Source organism: Pseudorasbora parva, chromosome 14 (genome assembly GCF_024679245.1).
Source record: "Pseudorasbora parva isolate DD20220531a chromosome 14, ASM2467924v1, whole genome shotgun sequence".
NCBI lineage: Eukaryota > Metazoa > Chordata > Actinopteri > Cypriniformes > Gobionidae > Pseudorasbora > Pseudorasbora parva.
In genome coordinates this window covers 20,506,826-20,523,342 of record NC_090185.1, presented here as the reverse complement: position 1 = coordinate 20,523,342, position 16,517 = coordinate 20,506,826, and the positions used below count along the sequence as shown (strand labels likewise).

General features: G+C 37.2%; 2 protein-coding genes across 2 annotated transcripts; one reads left to right on the top strand and one right to left on the bottom strand.

The window, feature by feature from the left end:
- Positions 1-54: 54 nt before the first annotated feature.
- On the bottom strand, positions 55-9,012 carry dbt (dihydrolipoamide branched chain transacylase E2). Its single transcript, XM_067415800.1, has 11 exons — positions 8,898-9,012; positions 5,640-5,760; positions 5,481-5,556; positions 5,227-5,408; positions 5,025-5,152; positions 2,776-3,034; positions 2,531-2,697; positions 2,381-2,458; positions 2,113-2,304; positions 1,948-2,019; positions 55-1,027 (listed from the first exon to the last, which is right to left on the bottom strand). Exons 1-11 carry the CDS (start codon positions 8,946-8,948, stop codon positions 860-862), a joined length of 1,494 nt encoding a protein of 497 aa, XP_067271901.1. The 5' UTR covers positions 8,949-9,012; the 3' UTR covers positions 55-859.
- A 717-nt stretch (positions 9,013-9,729) lies between these two features.
- Positions 9,730-15,726, top strand: rtca (RNA 3'-terminal phosphate cyclase). The gene is made up of 11 exons (XM_067415799.1): positions 9,730-10,136; positions 10,281-10,381; positions 11,017-11,160; positions 11,527-11,650; positions 11,747-11,805; positions 11,891-12,032; positions 12,770-12,891; positions 12,970-13,028; positions 13,240-13,334; positions 13,421-13,525; positions 14,841-15,726. The coding sequence occupies exons 1-11, from the start codon at positions 10,092-10,094 to the stop codon at positions 14,937-14,939; spliced, it is 1,095 nt and encodes a 364-aa protein (XP_067271900.1). The 5' UTR covers positions 9,730-10,091; the 3' UTR covers positions 14,940-15,726.
- The last annotated feature ends 791 nt before the right edge of the window (positions 15,727-16,517 follow it).

Here is a 16,517-nt window from a genome sequence, read left to right as displayed (position 1 = left end):
GGCTCCTGGAATGTATAAGAACAGATGGAATAATAACATACTGAACAGAGTATATAAACTGTATTATGTCAAACTGTTTCTCAAATGTATAATTTATTAAAACACTTTCCTCGAAATTCACACACAACACAATAATCTCTCAGGGAAACTCCCATTATTTATGAGTGGCAGAACATTATGCTCCAACAAGAATTGTCACACCAGAGAAGATGAAAGGACGTATCAGTACAGATTCCTTACATCTAAAGTTTGAATCACAAATACTTCCATTGTCCTTTAAAAACTATGAGTGGAAAGAAAAGTAGCAGTGAAAAAACATGAAACAAGAACATTCTAGTCATAATTTATTCTGAAAAGAAATTTGATTTTGCTTCAAGAAATGCCATTTTTAGGAATAGCAATATTTTAAAATGAGACAATAATAATATTTCTAGAAATATAATTTCTATTTCATTTGATGCGATTATTATATTTAAGATGTTACCCACTAACAAATATCATTACTTTTCATCGCTACTGTTCATTTTAAAAACCCTTGTGCAATATCATTGGAGACTTTACAGTATGTAGAAAGTTCATTTACAAAAAAAAGTGGGTGCGTTTACATATTGCTACATGAAGTTCATATTCTCTAACATTCACAATACGTTCTGGTAGATGTAACATGTTTTGTCAGTAAGGCAACAAGAGGAGAGAATCACAAGAAAAACAACAAAACACCAGTTAGCTATTAGCTTCATGACTGTTGAAATGTTCTTCATGTGCAACAGTCATGATAGAGAGAGACCAATGGCTTGAATAGCTCAGTGCCCCAGTAACGAAACCCTTTAGTGTCGGGATATGGAGTCATATGTGCTTTCTATTTTAGATCAAGGACCATTAAGGCAGGGTTTTCCAGGTACGATATCCACAGGTTGGAGAAACGACACATGGTAGCTCCGTCAATGATTCGGTGGTCGGCGGACCAGCTCACATTCATGATGTGTGCTTTTACTACCTCGCCCTTGTGGTTGAACCGGGGCAGCACCTGAGGAGAACACAAAAAAGAACATGTAAAACCAAAGTCCTTCTAAGTAATTTCACTTGGCGGCCATCTTTAAAACGACTCTGGTTTGCTCTTTGAATGAGGAAACATCAAATTCTCCAAAACTGTTTGCCAAGCTTATGATTCAATTTAATATTTGAAATCACCAATGAAATCTGACAACAACTATCAAATTTTGTTTCTAACCCATGGGCGTCGGAAGCAAATAAAAAGTGGGTGGGTCAGTAGCGGCTAAGACATGTGATAGGTGGGGAAATTGTTTTGCGAGGGGTCCTGGGGTTCTCCCCCAGAAAAAAATGATTTCATAGATGTGATTTCCTTACAACTTTTCATTATTACATGATATAAACAATTGTGTTATAAAGTCAGATTTGTAAGATATAAACTGGCAATTCTGAGAAAAGTCTTTCCCTCAGAACAGCAAGATATTAACTCGCAATTGCGAGAAATTAGAATTGCAATTCTGACTTTCTCGCAATTACGGGTTTATATCTTGCTATTCTGACATTATAACTTGCAACTGTGTGTTTAAATCTCTAAATTCTAAGAGAAAAAGTCAGAATTGTGTGATAAAAAGTCACAAACATCGTTTATTATTCCGTGGTGAAACAAGCTCCCATATTAGACAGTGTATAATAACAAAACAAACATATGTTACAAAACTATTTTAAACAAATCCAAAAGTTTCAAATGTCAAAAAAGCACAAAAAGACATTATAATGCTAGTGTGAAAAGTGCATAACAAACTAGTACATCAGTACTGGAACAAATTACATTATCATACTTTTTTTATTGTATCATTTTCCAACGTATTATGCTTTGATATTGACTAATCCTAATGTAGCCAACTACATAGGCCGAATTGTATGTAAATTGGAATTTTAGTGTGACACTTTACACACCTGTATTTTCCCAAGAGCACCAATAGCAACCTCTGGTGGTAATATGACCGGCTTTGCATAGGTTCCTCCAATCTGTCCGAAAACAATCAACATCAAAGTGAACGTTACGTCATTTCCATGAGTAGCTATGGAATTAGCACTAAATTACAGAAGGTCTCAATTTACCGATCCAATGTTCGAGAGTGTGAAAGTTCCCCCTGTGAGGTCGACAGTCCCCAACTGTCCCGATGCTCCCAGCGTCTGCAGACGGTTAAGCTCCACTGCGATTTCAAAGACGCTGAGCATTTGTACATTCTTCACGTTGGGAACCAGAAGACCTTGATTGGTGTCCATCGCCAGGCCGATGTTATGAGCAGCCTGGAGGAGAAGCACCCATGTTCAATTATCTACCTCGATTTAATCCAAAATATCGTTATTTAGACGGAAATATGACCTTATAGGTGATATTTGTGCAGTTTTCATCCAAAGATGAGTTAAGAATGGGAAAATGGAGGAGACCAAGAGACGCTGCCTGTTAGGAAGAAAATACAGATATGAAAACCAGGTTTGATTTGAATTTTATCCCCACAAATCACTTTCATACCTTGATGAAGAACGGCATGTAGCTGAGCTTCAACCCTCGTGACTGAGCCAGGCCCTTCAGCTCTGAGCGCAAGCGAACCAACTGGCTCAGATCCACTTCGTCTTTGTAACCGAAGTGAGGGATCTTCAGGGCTACTGACATTGTCTTAACCATCGCCTTCTGAATGCCTTTGTTAAATAAATTTAAAAAACTAAATATTTCAGCAAATGAACATTTCGCAAATCAAAACAGGCAGGCACACAAACCTTTAATGGGTTCAGTGCGGTCTTTGCCTGTAAATACAGGTTTAGGGATCACAGGTGTAGGTACACTAGGTGGAGTCGTCTTCTCTCTGGGTTTCACAGCTGGAGTTGAAGGTGCTACAGATGCAGGAGGGGGAGGACAAATCTCCTGAAAGGGCGCTGGGGGTAAGATGGCCCCCGTCTGTCTGGCTATGAAGTTCAGGATGTCTTCTTTGAGAATGCGCCCATCTTTTCCAGTGCCGATGACTTCACTTAGTTTGATCTGTGAGGTTGTTACAGAGAAAAATCCTTAGTAGTTCCTGTTTGTTACTTCACCCTGCCCCCCATTTGTGGCCATAGTAACAACACTAATTTCTCCAACTATGTGACGCTGACAGACTAGCCACTTATCTAGTTGCATCTCATGACCTTGATTTATTGGGTAACTGCACTGCCTAGCAACTTCCCATCCCGTGCAGGAGTTTATGACCCCTGATTACAATGGCTAAAGTCAACCCCCCACTGATGCTGACGCCATGCTCCGTTTGATTTCTGTATGTACCCCTGTGACTTACTGTGAACATCCTAATTGCAAATATAGTTTAAACTACCCCATAATTCTTCAGGTAAAATTGATTGTTCTGTGACAATTATTCAGGACTTAATTTTATGTCTCAGGATTTCATTTATTTAATTAAATGCATTAATATATATTTTTTACTTTCCTTATTACGATATGTATTGTGTAAAGCGCTGCCTTCTTCCAATAGTGAATCCTGGTGTCATGTGTTCCCCAGGTAAGCGACACACACGCACCTGGCCATCCACGTAATGTTAAAGAAAACGTGATTCATCAGATCAGGGATCCTCCGTGGTCCAGTTGTGATGCTCATGTGCCCACTGTTGGTGCTTTTGGCGGTGGACAGGGATCAGCATGGGCATATAATGGTCTGCGGCTATACAGCCCAAATGCAAAAAACTGTGATGCACTGTGTATTCTGACACTTTTCTATCAGAACCACCATTAACCTTTTAAACAACTTGAGCTACAGTAGCTCGTCTGTTTGATCAGACGCAGACCACACAGCCTTCACTCCCCATGTGCATCAGTGAGCCTTGGTCGCCCATGACCATCACCAATGCTCTGACTCTAGCCATCACGATTCGGCCCTTGTCAAACGCGCACAAATCCTTAAACTTGGCCATTTTTCCTGCTTCTAACACATCAACTTTAAAGACAAAATGTTCACTTGCTGCCTAATATATCCCACCCACTAACAGGTGTCATGATGAAGAGATAATCAGTGTTATTCACTTCACCGCTGACAGGTATATATGATTCTGTGGTGTATTCAGTGTATTCTTAACTAAAATTAAAAAAATTATATTTTTTGTTAATTGAAACAAAGCTATAACATTTATATTAGTTCTAAACTTAAAAAAACTAACGAAAATTAGAAATGTTGCCTTGGCTACTAACTGAAATAAAATAAGTTTAAGAGGAGATATTAAAAGTACTCAAATACAAATAAATTATAAGCTTAATATTTAAAACAATCACAAACTAATAAAATTTCAAAAGCACACAACAAAATTACTTAACATTATTCCATAATACTAAAATCAAAACTTAAAAAAGCTACTTAAAAATATTATGTAAAATACTATAAGAGTATATAAATGATGCTAAAATAACACTATGTATTAGGGATACTCAATATAATATTGAACCGTTCGGTATGGCATTCACGTTTAATACATGCTTGTGAATTGCGTTTTTTTCAGTTTTGGATTTAATTAATTATTTCCATTTCTCTCAGTTTGAAATATTTATCTCAGTTTATTTCAGCTCTTTTTGAGTGTGCGTGTGAGTCTACGCACTGATATGAGCAAATCAATTATATTATACAACATATTTGGAATGTGTACAAGGTTTTTTTTAAGTAAAGTTTTAAGTTTAAGTAAGGGTTTTCAAGTCTATTAAGTAAAATAAAGAGTATTGCAAAAAAAACATGTTCTCCTTAACCTTTCTCTGTTCCTGTCACCTAAGAATAGAATAGCAAAAAAAACTAACCGAAAACCGTGGTTAAAAACCGAGGTATGTATTGAACCATGGACTAACTGTATTGTTGCATCCCTACTATGTATTTATGAGTTAAACAAAAAATATATACTGTATATAACTTTTTTTACTTTAAACATGTGTTATATAAAATATATATATTTTAAACTTTACAGCTGTAGTTTTGGTGCAAGAGAAATTCAAAACGTACATTGTTCTCCATGGCTAAACGTCTGACGGCAGGGGTGGCCTGAGTCTTGTGACCTTTGATCTCCTGGTGCGTGTGTTCCTCTTGGGACATGGCTGGGGTCTCCACCACATCCTCCTGAGGACCTTCCACTGAAAATGCCAATGAAAAACTAAATAACCCAATACTAAAGGTCATGAACTTATAAAATACTGTCAATACTTACCATGACCAGCATCTGTTTCAATGTCAACAAGAGGTTTGCCTACAAGGGCAATGGAATCGACATCATAGTAGAGTTTTCGAATGATTCCATCATAACGGCTGGTGATCGTGACGGATGCTTTGTCACTCTGGACTTCACAGATGCTGTCGAACTGAGAGACTTTGTCGCCCTCTTTTACATACCTGATGACAAGACAGATAATAGCGACCTCTGCTGGTAGATATTTGTATGTGTCAAAAATAAATAAAACTTACCATTCTTTAACGGTGACCTCCATAATTCCCTCCCCAATATCTGAGAGCTTGAAAGGCATAACTGGCCTTGCTGCAACTGTAATAAGCAGCATAAAGTGATTATGTACACATTATGCTAATCAGAACCCAGAGACGTTCATTACAAACGTTAAAACTCACCATAGCTAGTGCGAAAGAACCGATGCTGTTGTCCAGCAATGAGGGAATATGAGTGGGGTTGGTATACAAGGCAAGCCGCATGGACCTTCGAGCAGCAGTGCTTGTGCAGGCGTGAAGAGACCTGAAGTATACAACAGAACAAAAACAGTATGATTGTGACATTTAAACTCAATGGCGCTGCATGATCTAAATTATGCCATGCTAAACAGGAAAACAAAACTCAAAACCAGAAAGCCCAAATGTTTTAACCCATTGCTTCAAAATATTATTATAAATTACATCTTTCTGTGCATGTGAAACTTACATGCAATTATCTCATTAAAAGGCTGCATGTGACCAATCACAATAATTAAAGGGTTAGTTCACCCAAAAAGGAAAATTCTGATATTAATTGCTTACCCTCATGTTGTTCGACACCCGTAAGAGGGCCGTTCATCTTCACAACACACATTAAGATCTTTTTGTTGAAATCTGATGGCTCAGAAAGGCCTCGATTGGCCACAATGTCATTTCCTCTCTCAAGACCAATAAAAGGCACTAAAGACATTGTTACAAAGTCCATCTCACTACGGTGGTTCTACAATAATTTGATGAAGCTCTGTGTGCAAAAACTTATATAGTGATGGGCCGACATCAAAACAAAGTTTCGAACCATTATAAATCAGCGTATCGATTCAAACACGTGTCAAACTGCCAAACAGCTGAAATCACATGACTTTGGCGAGCCGAATCCTGAATCGATACGGTGATTCATAATGCTTCAGGAAAAAATGTTTTGAAATCGGCCATCACTATACAAGTAATTGAGTTGCTGTTTTTTTGTGCACAAAAACTATTCTCGTCGCTTCATTAAATGATTGTAGAGCCACTGTAGTGAGATTCAGTTTTTAACAATGTCTTTGATCAAAATTGAAGTTAACGGCACCATATTGTTAAAAAATTCATCTCACTACAGTGGCTCTACAATCATTTAATGAAGCGACGAGAATAGTGCCTTTTATGGGTCTTGAGAGAGGAAATGACATGAACGGAGGTCTTACAGGTGCCGAACAACATTAGGGTGAGTAATTATTGACAGTATTTTTATTTTTGGGTGAGCTAACCTTTTAAAGCCAAAATGTCATTTTTCGCCACTAGAGGTCGCTCATTCAAAACAAGACGTAGCTTGATGAAGCCTTGATTTCACAGCACTTTTATTATGCCGCAGACGACCGCTTCCGCTTCTTCCGTTCATGCATATGTGAAGTAACACAGTGCTGTTTTATCATTTTACATTTTAGTGTGTTTTAGGATATTTTAATTAGGGATGCACCGATACCATTTTTTCAGAACCGATCCGATATTAAAAATTCTGAGTATCGGTCGATACGATACTAAACTGATCCGATACCAATGCAGTTTTGTTTAAAAATTCTATGTAGAATTTCTAAACCTTTGTGTGTTGAATTGAAAAATCACTCTTTTGTGAGTTAAACACAATCAACTAAATACAGACTTCATTATAAAGAAAAACAACAAATAAACAAATATATAAAATCACAATCTATGACAAAAATAGCTTACTACTATAGATGATCAATAAATTAGAGTAGTGAATAATTTAGCAGCAAAAGTTACAAAATCACGAGTGCACAATAATTGTATCAAATCTAAACATTTATTGGGGGAAAAATTAAGGAAACCACAAAAGTGAATAAGTGTAGCTGTAAATCTGGAAAAACTTTACAAGAAAATATATTCATGAAAAACAAGTAAATATATTTAGTAAATATATTTAGAAATATGGCCTATATACTAAGAACTTACATTTATTTTAAATGTATAGTGCATCCTTTTAATGAGGGAGCAACATATAGATAGGGCAGGCAGAACAAGAAAGGCTATTAATAAGGCTTTCATAAGCACAAAAGTATTATAATATAGAGCGGCACAAAGTGTGAATGCGTATCCCGTGCGCAGGATGAGCCGCTTGAAGCAGCACACAGCGCGCCGCCCACATTGAGAAGTTCAAAACAAGATATACACGCCTAGTGTATCTATGCAGTATTCTTATAAGCCATTTATTTTAACAGTTTAACATTTCTGTTATTGTGTGTGAAGAACAATACAATAAGTAGTCCAGTGTTGTGATCTAGACACCCGGTAGAAAGTAATACGATTTACAGCAATAAACGCCAGCAGATAGTCATTTTTTGAGAAACCATAGAGCATTATCAAGCATAATAACAGGAACAATAAATAATCTTGGAGAGTTTCATCGTGTTGACTGCCGTGACTGAACGCGACACATTGAAAGCTGAATGGAGAGTGACTGACAGCCGCAGCGGAGGGCATTAAACTATGTCTTCATAACAATAATAATACAGTGCGATGATGCTTTATAATGTTTTTGTGCCTTTAGTGGGGCACTGGGGCTTAACAATAACACAGAATATTATGCACACAGTATTGAATTTGGATCGGTCCTGTCTGTCCGATACGTTACTCGATCCGGCAAATAATGGCAGATCGGAGCCGATACCGATCCTGAGTTTCGGATCGGTGCATCCCTAATTTTAATCGGAAAATCATACATATAGTGTCTACATTTTCCACATTTTCTCTTCTGCTCACCAAGGCTGCATTTATTTGATCAAAATACAGTAAAAACAGCAAAATTGTGATATCTTATTAAAATGTCAAATAACTTTTTTATTAAAATATTTTTAGCGTGCAATTTATTCATATGACGGCAATGGAGATTCCCCCCCCCCCCAATTGTAATAACATTGGTGTTTTTACTGTACTTTCTCAAATAAATGCAGCCTTGGTGAACAATACTTCTTTCAAAAACATTAAAGATATGTTTGTGTGTGAAATTTATTGAATTATTTCATAATAATGAGACATTATAAAGAAACTATAAAGATATTAATAAAGGTACATAAAAAATTATCTCAAATAATATCTATCTGATTTATTCCTAACTTTTGACCAGTACGTCGTCTATACACACATTTAGTACATATTAATACATACTATTTATGAATACATTTAATTAAATGTAAACATTTACATATTGCTAATATCCACACACACACACGAATGTCCAGTTCTTCTGCTTCAGATAGCTGCAGGCTGCTAGTTCCTCGGACCCTTCAGTTTTGTACTCGCTTACAGAGACTAATTTGCGCCTAAACGGCATGTCAATATCAACTGTTGACTTCAAAAGTCATTGCAACTGTAAGATGGCGTGCAAGATGAAAGGTAAATACATACCAGGCGTCTCATAAAAGCGAATGGAGCCCGCACAGTGATGACGGCCGCCATGTTTCTCAACCGATTTGGTCTAGTCGGAAATGACGTCACACTCACGCCCCGCTCCGCTGTCCAATCAGGGAGCTTTTTGGCCAAGGGCAAATATCTCAGAATTATTTTTATTTTTATAATAAAAACACACTTTGAATAGAACAGTTAAATAAAATAATAAAAATAATGAACAGTTAAAAAATAAAAAATACATTAATATAATAGTAATAGAAAGAAAAAAAGAAAGAAAGAAAGAAAGAAGAAAGAAAGAAAGAAAGAAAGAAAGAAAGAAAGAAAGAAAGAAAGAAAGAAAGAAAGAAAGAAAGAAAGAAAGAAAGAAAGAAAGAAAGAAAGAAAGAAAGAAAGAAAGAAAGAAAGAAAGAAAATTTCAGATGATTGACAAAATATACGAAGCAGTTTTAATTCTGTATATTTAAACAATATATTCTGTTTAAAGGGACAGAGAATTATGAATTTAATTGTTTGAATCAGAGATTTTCAAAAACATTTTTTATGACAAATTGCTATTGTTATCGGGCAAATTCCCTTTAATGTTTTATATAAAGTCTTTCGGCTCATCTATTTCTATCCAACAGTTCTCAGTTCATTACGAATCGGACATGTTCCAAGGAGACGGTTCCTATGGACGGTTCTCAGTTTAATGAGTCGGTTTGGTTCACTCGAAAACCACAGTCATATTAGAATGAACCAAGTGGTGTAGTGAACCGATTCATATGATTCAATAAAAAGATCCGATTTAATAGAACAATTCAACCAGGAATTGGACATCGTTCATCTGCGCATGCCCAAACTCGTCCACCATAGCAGAGTGACTGGCAAGACTAGTTGCCAGAGAGTGTGATCGTGTTGCCAGGAAATTCGCTGAAATCAATTTGTGGGAAGTCAACTCCTTTATTTATTTAAACCAACCGAACTGCGCATCAATTTTATTTCCTATTTCAGTTCTAAAGGACTGTTCCCTTGTTCTAAAGCTTTTGTTGAGAAGTTCGCGTTTATCGCGGCATTGTTTGCGGTCATTTGCCGGTTTATATTAACTTCCATACAGTGTGAAAGTCGCTCTCAGTCTCATCTTTTATTCCCACTCGCGCGTCGCTCATCACGCGCACTTTGATACATCGTAACAATTTCTGGCTTTTCGCGAAAATGGCCGCAACTACGTTCGAAATGGACGGAAGTGTAATGGAAGGGGTGAGTATTCATTTCGAGGCTTTTTGTTTAATATCTCCGATTAAAGTTTCAACATTTAGTATGTTAGAATGGCATCCCAAGAACTACATGTAGTAGCTGTCGCAATTTTTGTTTAAATTTTTTTTTTCGATGTTTCTCTTAAAGGGGGGACAGATTTTAAGGGTGTCTGTGGCGCTGAGTTGCATCCAAGGGGCGTCAATCAAAATAAATAAAATCCGAGCGGGTAGAAGCACACCAGGTTTGAGGTACGGACAATTTTGTTTTAAACACATTATATATATATATGTATTTCAATGTGGCTTTATGTACATTTTAATAGTTGTTTTTTTATATGTCTAACATGCTCGCTGCTCCCCCCCTTTCCTTTCAACACTGAATCATGAAACAAAGCAAAGTTGGTTGTTGAAGTCCAGTTACTTAATTTACACTTTACTGTTGAAGTCAACCATATAGATATGTGACTGTTTATTAAGTAAAGTGGTTTTATACTGTTGTTTATCCCACAAAGATGCTGTTAAATACTTTTAACATGAATTTTTAATGGAGCCTTTTGTTAGTTGGCACAGAAGCACATGGCTACTTTCCATGTAATCCTTCACATTTATCCCTTTAAAAGCTCTGGATTCTTATCAGAGCTCTTTAATAATCCATCTTTTTCTTTGTTGTGTAAATGATTCAGCTGTTTGTAAAAAAAATATATATATAAAGATGCTGCTCCTATAAAAGTTATTAAACCTCAAAATGTGAGGTCTAATTTTCTGTCATTAAATGGAGCGTTTCTGATTCTTTCGGTCGTAATGAGTGGATTTCAAACTGCACGCACTTAGTTTTCCGTTCAATTGTTATCTCAACATCCCCCCTCCCTATTCAACGTCACCAGGCCTCAGCATCTGTCAGGTCTCGAACTGGTGAGAGACATGTGCAACGGCAATCTGGAGGGAGCCACAGTGGGATCCTCCGAAATTATGCTGACTCCTGGGAAAATTAAGGGTGGGAATCACATCGCTGACACTCAGACAGCTGGGTAAGGAACATGCAAAACAAAAAATGCTTCATATCCCCTCAACTATGAAATTAAACAAATTTGCAACACCATGAAAGCATATTTTGTCCTTTAAGGCTGTTGACACCCAAGATCTGTAAAAAATATGAATTTTAAAATTTACATTTATAACTATAATGGCACATCACTTTCACAATAATTTTCCCCCCAGCTGATACTATACATTTTCAGCCAATCAGTATCCAGCTTTACAGAGCTTGAGCTTTTATAGCAACAACACGTGCTTATAATAAACAGAATGATATCATGCATTGGTGTGGATGCTAATATAGATATCATTCTTTGTGTGAACACGTCTTAAGTGTACATTTGTTGTCTGTCGTGTAGAAGCGTGGGACTGCTGATGCAGATATCGCTGCCGTGCGCCCTGTTTGCTCAGGGTCCATCCGAGCTGTGCCTGAAGGGAGGAACCAATGCTGAAATGGCACCTCAGATTGACTACACAATGAAGGTACGCGTAGACTTGTATTTGTGCCGCTGGCAGGACCAGATGGACTTCCTTCTAATTCTGCTCACTTCATCGCAATGATGTTCTAATCCCTCCTAGGTCTTCAAACCAATCTTGGAGAGATTCGGAGTTCAGTTTGACTGCGATTTAAGAATGAGGTATTTATTGTGACTATGGTTTAGTTTGGTCTGATTGTAACCATTATAACTAAAATGCATTCAAACTGTTTTCCATTGAAAACAGAGGTTACTATCCTAAGGGAGGTGGCGAGGTGGTGCTCAAGGTGAACCCTGTGAAGGAACTGACTCCCATCAACATGACCGAAAGAGGAAATATCACCAAAATCTACGGAAGGGCCTTTGTTGCTGGAGTACTGCCCTTCAAGGTATAAGATTGGTAGCTGTTTTTTTTCTTTCTGGTTAGCTTAACTACTCAAATGTATTATATTATCTTACGCTAATTGAAAAGGTTTTATTAAAAAATGGCTTAACTACACACATTTTTTAAAGTCAATTTAATGTAATTTAAGTTGAAATAACTGAAATATAACCGAATTGTTTAATTTCTTAATCCAAGATATCCAAGTTGATTGTACTTTTTTTTTTACACTGTACATGACATTAAAACCACAATATATATATTTTTTACGTAGATTTTGATTTACATTATTTAATTATTTTTGCCGCATTATTTGCGATTTTTCTTTTCTTCTTCTTCCCGTAACTACAAATAGGACAAAAGTTCCTATATCACATCATGCTTATTTATTTATTTATTTTTTCTTATCTAGTGTTTGTTTTTTTGTTTTTTGACAAAAAAAAGCATTTTAGTTTTTATTTTATACATGTACATTATTTAACAAGGTAACTGGCATTGAGGAAAAAATGGAACATATATTGAAACATGGAACAATGGAACTTTTTTTTACTTTGCTACACTATTGAATGTTTTGTAACTAGCATTGAAAAAGCTCATTACCCACAAAATGCTTTTCTTTTGTTGGTTTTCCAGCTACATATACAATAATCAGTGTTGTTTGGAGAAAATGACATTGGTGTTTATGAAACAATCTGTTTATTTTCCAACTGCTCTTAACTTCGGTTGATTGTTCTTGATGTTCAGTTGGCGAAGGACATGTCCACGGCAGCAGTTCGCACTATCAGGAAGGAAATTAAGGACCTTTACATCAACATTCAGTCTCTGCAAGAGAAGGACAAGGCCTGTGGAAACGGCAATGGGATCATGTGAGTACATCCACTCTCAAGTTTGTTTTTTGGTTTCGGTTTCAGACTAACGTCTGTGTATTTTCTGTCTCCTGGCAGAATAATTGCAGAATCATCCACTGGCTGCATATATGCAGGATCATCTCTTGGCAAAAAAGGTAAGGGTTGTCTGGCTGCCCAGTCCTGAAAAATTAGTATCGTATTTTAGGCACTAGAGGGCGATACGTCACAAAGAAAAGCTTGCTCATTTTTGCTTTAAGATTAGACAAAAAGACATGTTCCTCTACCATTAATTGGATGATCCATTCTTAAACTTTATCATATTGAAAATTAGATTTTGTTGTTCATATTCCATCTGTTTGTCCACAGGTGTGTATGCTGACAAAGTTGGCATCGAGGCTGCTGAAATGTTGCTAAGGAACATCAGACATAATGGTTGTGTGGACGAGTTCTTGCAAGACCAGGTCAGACATACAAACATTTAACTGTTTCAGAGTGACATAACAAAGACGTGCTCTTTCGGGGAGTAATTATGCATATCTTTTTACAGCTTATTATTTTTATGGCCTTGGCGAACGGGACATCCAGAATACGAACGGGCCCAGTCACTCTCCACACGCAAACGGCAATCCACGTCGCTGAGCAGCTCACGAACGTAAGTTCAGACGTGAACACGCATCATAAGGGGCTTTTCCCCTTAGACCATTTTCCTGGTTTCATGCACACCGTCAGTAGCAACTGTTAAGTGATGTAAGCCGGCCAACACAACATCATTTAAAGGGATATTTCACCCCCAAATTTTTAATTATCATTACTTTCTCACCCTCAAGTTTTTCCAAACCTGTATGATTTTTTTCTTCTGCTGAACACAAAGGAAGATATTTTAAAGAATGTTGGTAACTCTCATAGTATTTTTTTTTCCCCTACTATGGAAGTCAGTGGGTGGCGTCAACTGTCTGGTTACCAACAATCTTTAAAATATCTTTTGTGTTCAACAGATAAAAGAAAATCATACAGGTTTGGAACAACCTGAAGGCAACAGTTTTCATTTTTGGGTGAACTATCCCTTTAAGTGAGCCATTCAACAACTGGACTATGATAGTTTGAGAAGTGCCTGGACTTGGTCTATCTATTGCTGTTTACCTGGATGTTTACACTACTTTGTAGAAGCGGAGTGCCAGTGTTTCATATGGCATGTGTTTGGCCAATCAACGTACACTTAATGTCACTGGTAGTTCCTATTGTGCTGGGTTAGACCCTACTCTTAAGCTAATTTATTCAACCCCAAAAGGCATTCCTAGAGCTAAAACCATTCTCAGTTCCTGTAGTGCATATACACCAAAAAGTAGGTACTTCCGGCAATAGTTATAGAAACTTTGAAAATGTTCCTCCAATGTGAAAGCCCTTATGGGCCTGTTCACACCTGGTATTAAAATGTGTTTTTGTCGATTGGATCACAAATGGACGACGCTAAATACAAGTGTAAACGGGGCTTGAAACGTTTGTCCACTTTTGACCACTTCCAGAGGTAGTCGAAAACTTATTGAGCATCCGTGTGGTCAATGCATTCAAACAACCACAAAAGACCACCTACTCTGCCCTCTGACCTAATGTTTAAAAATCATGGGAAGCGTGCTAGCCAGACAGGATTTGAGATGTCAACTGAAGGTTTGGTTTGAAAAAGAAATGATGCTCTCCGTGTGTTTTTCCGTCGTCTCCATGTGTGTTCATATGTAAATTGTGCAAGCTTTTGTTAATTAGATTGAAAGATCTGAAACAGCCCATACATTGACCTGCCCATAGACTTTTTGAATAAATCAGGACAGAAGTGGTTAAAAGTGGACAAAAGAGACAGATTAAAACACCAAGTGTAAACGGGAATGCGTCTACTCTTGATCCAATCGACCAAAACGCAGGTGTAAACCAAGCCGAATTGTTACATTCAACAACAATTTTTCGTTCTTTTACAGGCAAAATTTGTTATCCGCAAAGCAGAGGATGAGCTCGGAAACAGCGACACCTACATTATCGAGTGCCAGGGAGTGGGCACAACCAACCCTAGCTTGTAAACGCACGGATCCGTCGTCCTTGGCTTGTCCCCAGCCGAGATAAGGAGGACTTGTAGCAGAGACACACTACTACTGTAACCGACTGGATGACGCAAAGATAACTTCATTATCTTTACGTTCTTCGCGATTACTGTTTAGCTATTTTTGCGCTGGCCACCAGGTCAGCCCATATTCGTCCCTTACAACCGTGGTGTCCCCCTCTGAAACTTTTGTTGTTACTCAGGGTTTTGCCTTACACTGTAATGAAGCGTCACCTATAGTTTTGAACTCGCAATATTCGCCCAGTCAAATTTGCTTTCCGCACGCTAACACAAGCCTTAATTTCATTAAACCCTTTCGATACTGCGGTCTGCTGTTAACGATAACTATAGCATAACCAATTTGCATGGACGTAGTAAAATACATGTATGTCACTGGTAAATTTAGTGCACTGTGTGTACGTGGAGGAAGCGTTTTTCCATCCAAGTTTTTGGTTCCATGTAGCTGCTTTGTTTTTTTTTTGTATTTGTTATTTAAGTCGTTCTGTTGGTAAGAAACAAACTTCCGAAAATTCATTGCCATCTTATTCTATTTCCATTGAAGTTCTGACTTTATTGCTTTTGTTTCGATTCTGAAAATGTTTCAATTTCGATTTGTTATTTATAAGATGGAATTTCAGATTTTGTATGCATTTATTCTTGCTTTTTTTTTTTTTGCTACTTTAGGTGACCATGTTCTTTTGTTATTTGCATTAAGTAACTTTTTTTTGAGAAAAAAATACAATAAAATGAGTGATAGACATGCAATATTCTATTTTGATTTTGTGGTTCTTTGAAAAACATACTTGTTTTTAATCTATCAAATGTGCTTGCTCTTTTAAAGTGCACTGTTCTAATGTAATTCCGGCCTTGGCTACCTTTTGCATTAATTTGTCCGTCTTAAAGAGCACTTGGGGCATTTAAAGCTGTTTTATAGGCTCGCAATCATATAAACATATAAACGTCTTATCTGGAGTGAAAGTACTTGTCGGCTTATAGTGCAAATCTTCACATTTAGCTCACCCTAGAGACCGTCTACAAGTGTTCGCGGTTGCCGGTCCAACTGGAGTCTCTTTCCTCGGCTCCTTTGTGCTCCAGGCCGGAACAATTACTGCCGGCAGATGCCAGGACAATACAGGGAGCAGAAGAGAATAGGGGAAGCCATGTGATGATGCGTGAATATGCATAGAGCCCTTGGGTCTGGTAAGGGCACATCTACATTGTTAAAACGAGAAGACTCCCTGTGGGGGGCGGTGGGTGTGGCTTCTGAACCGCATTCAGTGGGTCGTCGGTGTGATCATTGGCTGTCTGGTGCATCTGTTGGTGTGGGGAGTAATTAAACACTGGCAAAGCGGAAAAGAGAATTTTGCATATGGTCTGGAGGTTCAAACTAATTAAATTAATGAATTATACAACTTGAGTTTATTTTTAAACATTATTTAAAGGTAAAATGTTGTCATTTAAGATTAATTTTCAAGTTTTGATGTTTTAATATGGTAAAAGTAATAATTACTATTAAAATATAATCTACTGACAAAAATTACTATATATATAGATAGAT

What these genes read in the sequence shown, in the direction of transcription:
- rtca (XM_067415799.1), top strand. Translation starts at nt 10,092, where the DNA reads ATGGCCGCAACTACGTTCGAAATGGACGGAAGTGTAATGGAAGGG. An exon ending in ACGGAAGTGTAATGGAAGGG is followed by an intron (nt 10,137 to 10,280) that starts GTGAGTATTCAT and finishes TTTCTCTTAAAG; the next exon opens with GGGGGACAGATTTTAAGGGT. An exon ending in ACGAGTTCTTGCAAGACCAG is followed by an intron (nt 13,335 to 13,420) that starts GTCAGACATACA and finishes ATCTTTTTACAG; the next exon opens with CTTATTATTTTTATGGCCTT.
- dbt (XM_067415800.1), bottom strand. Translation starts at nt 8,948, where the DNA reads ATGGCGGCCGTCATCACTGTGCGGGCTCCATTCGCTTTTATGAGACGC. An exon ending in GTTCTTTCGCACTAGCTATG is followed by an intron (nt 5,557 to 5,639) that starts GTGAGTTTTAAC and finishes TGCTTATTACAG; the next exon opens with TTGCAGCAAGGCCAGTTATG. An exon ending in GCACAAATATCACCTATAAG is followed by an intron (nt 2,305 to 2,380) that starts GTCATATTTCCG and finishes CTTCTCCTCCAG; the next exon opens with GCTGCTCATAACATCGGCCT.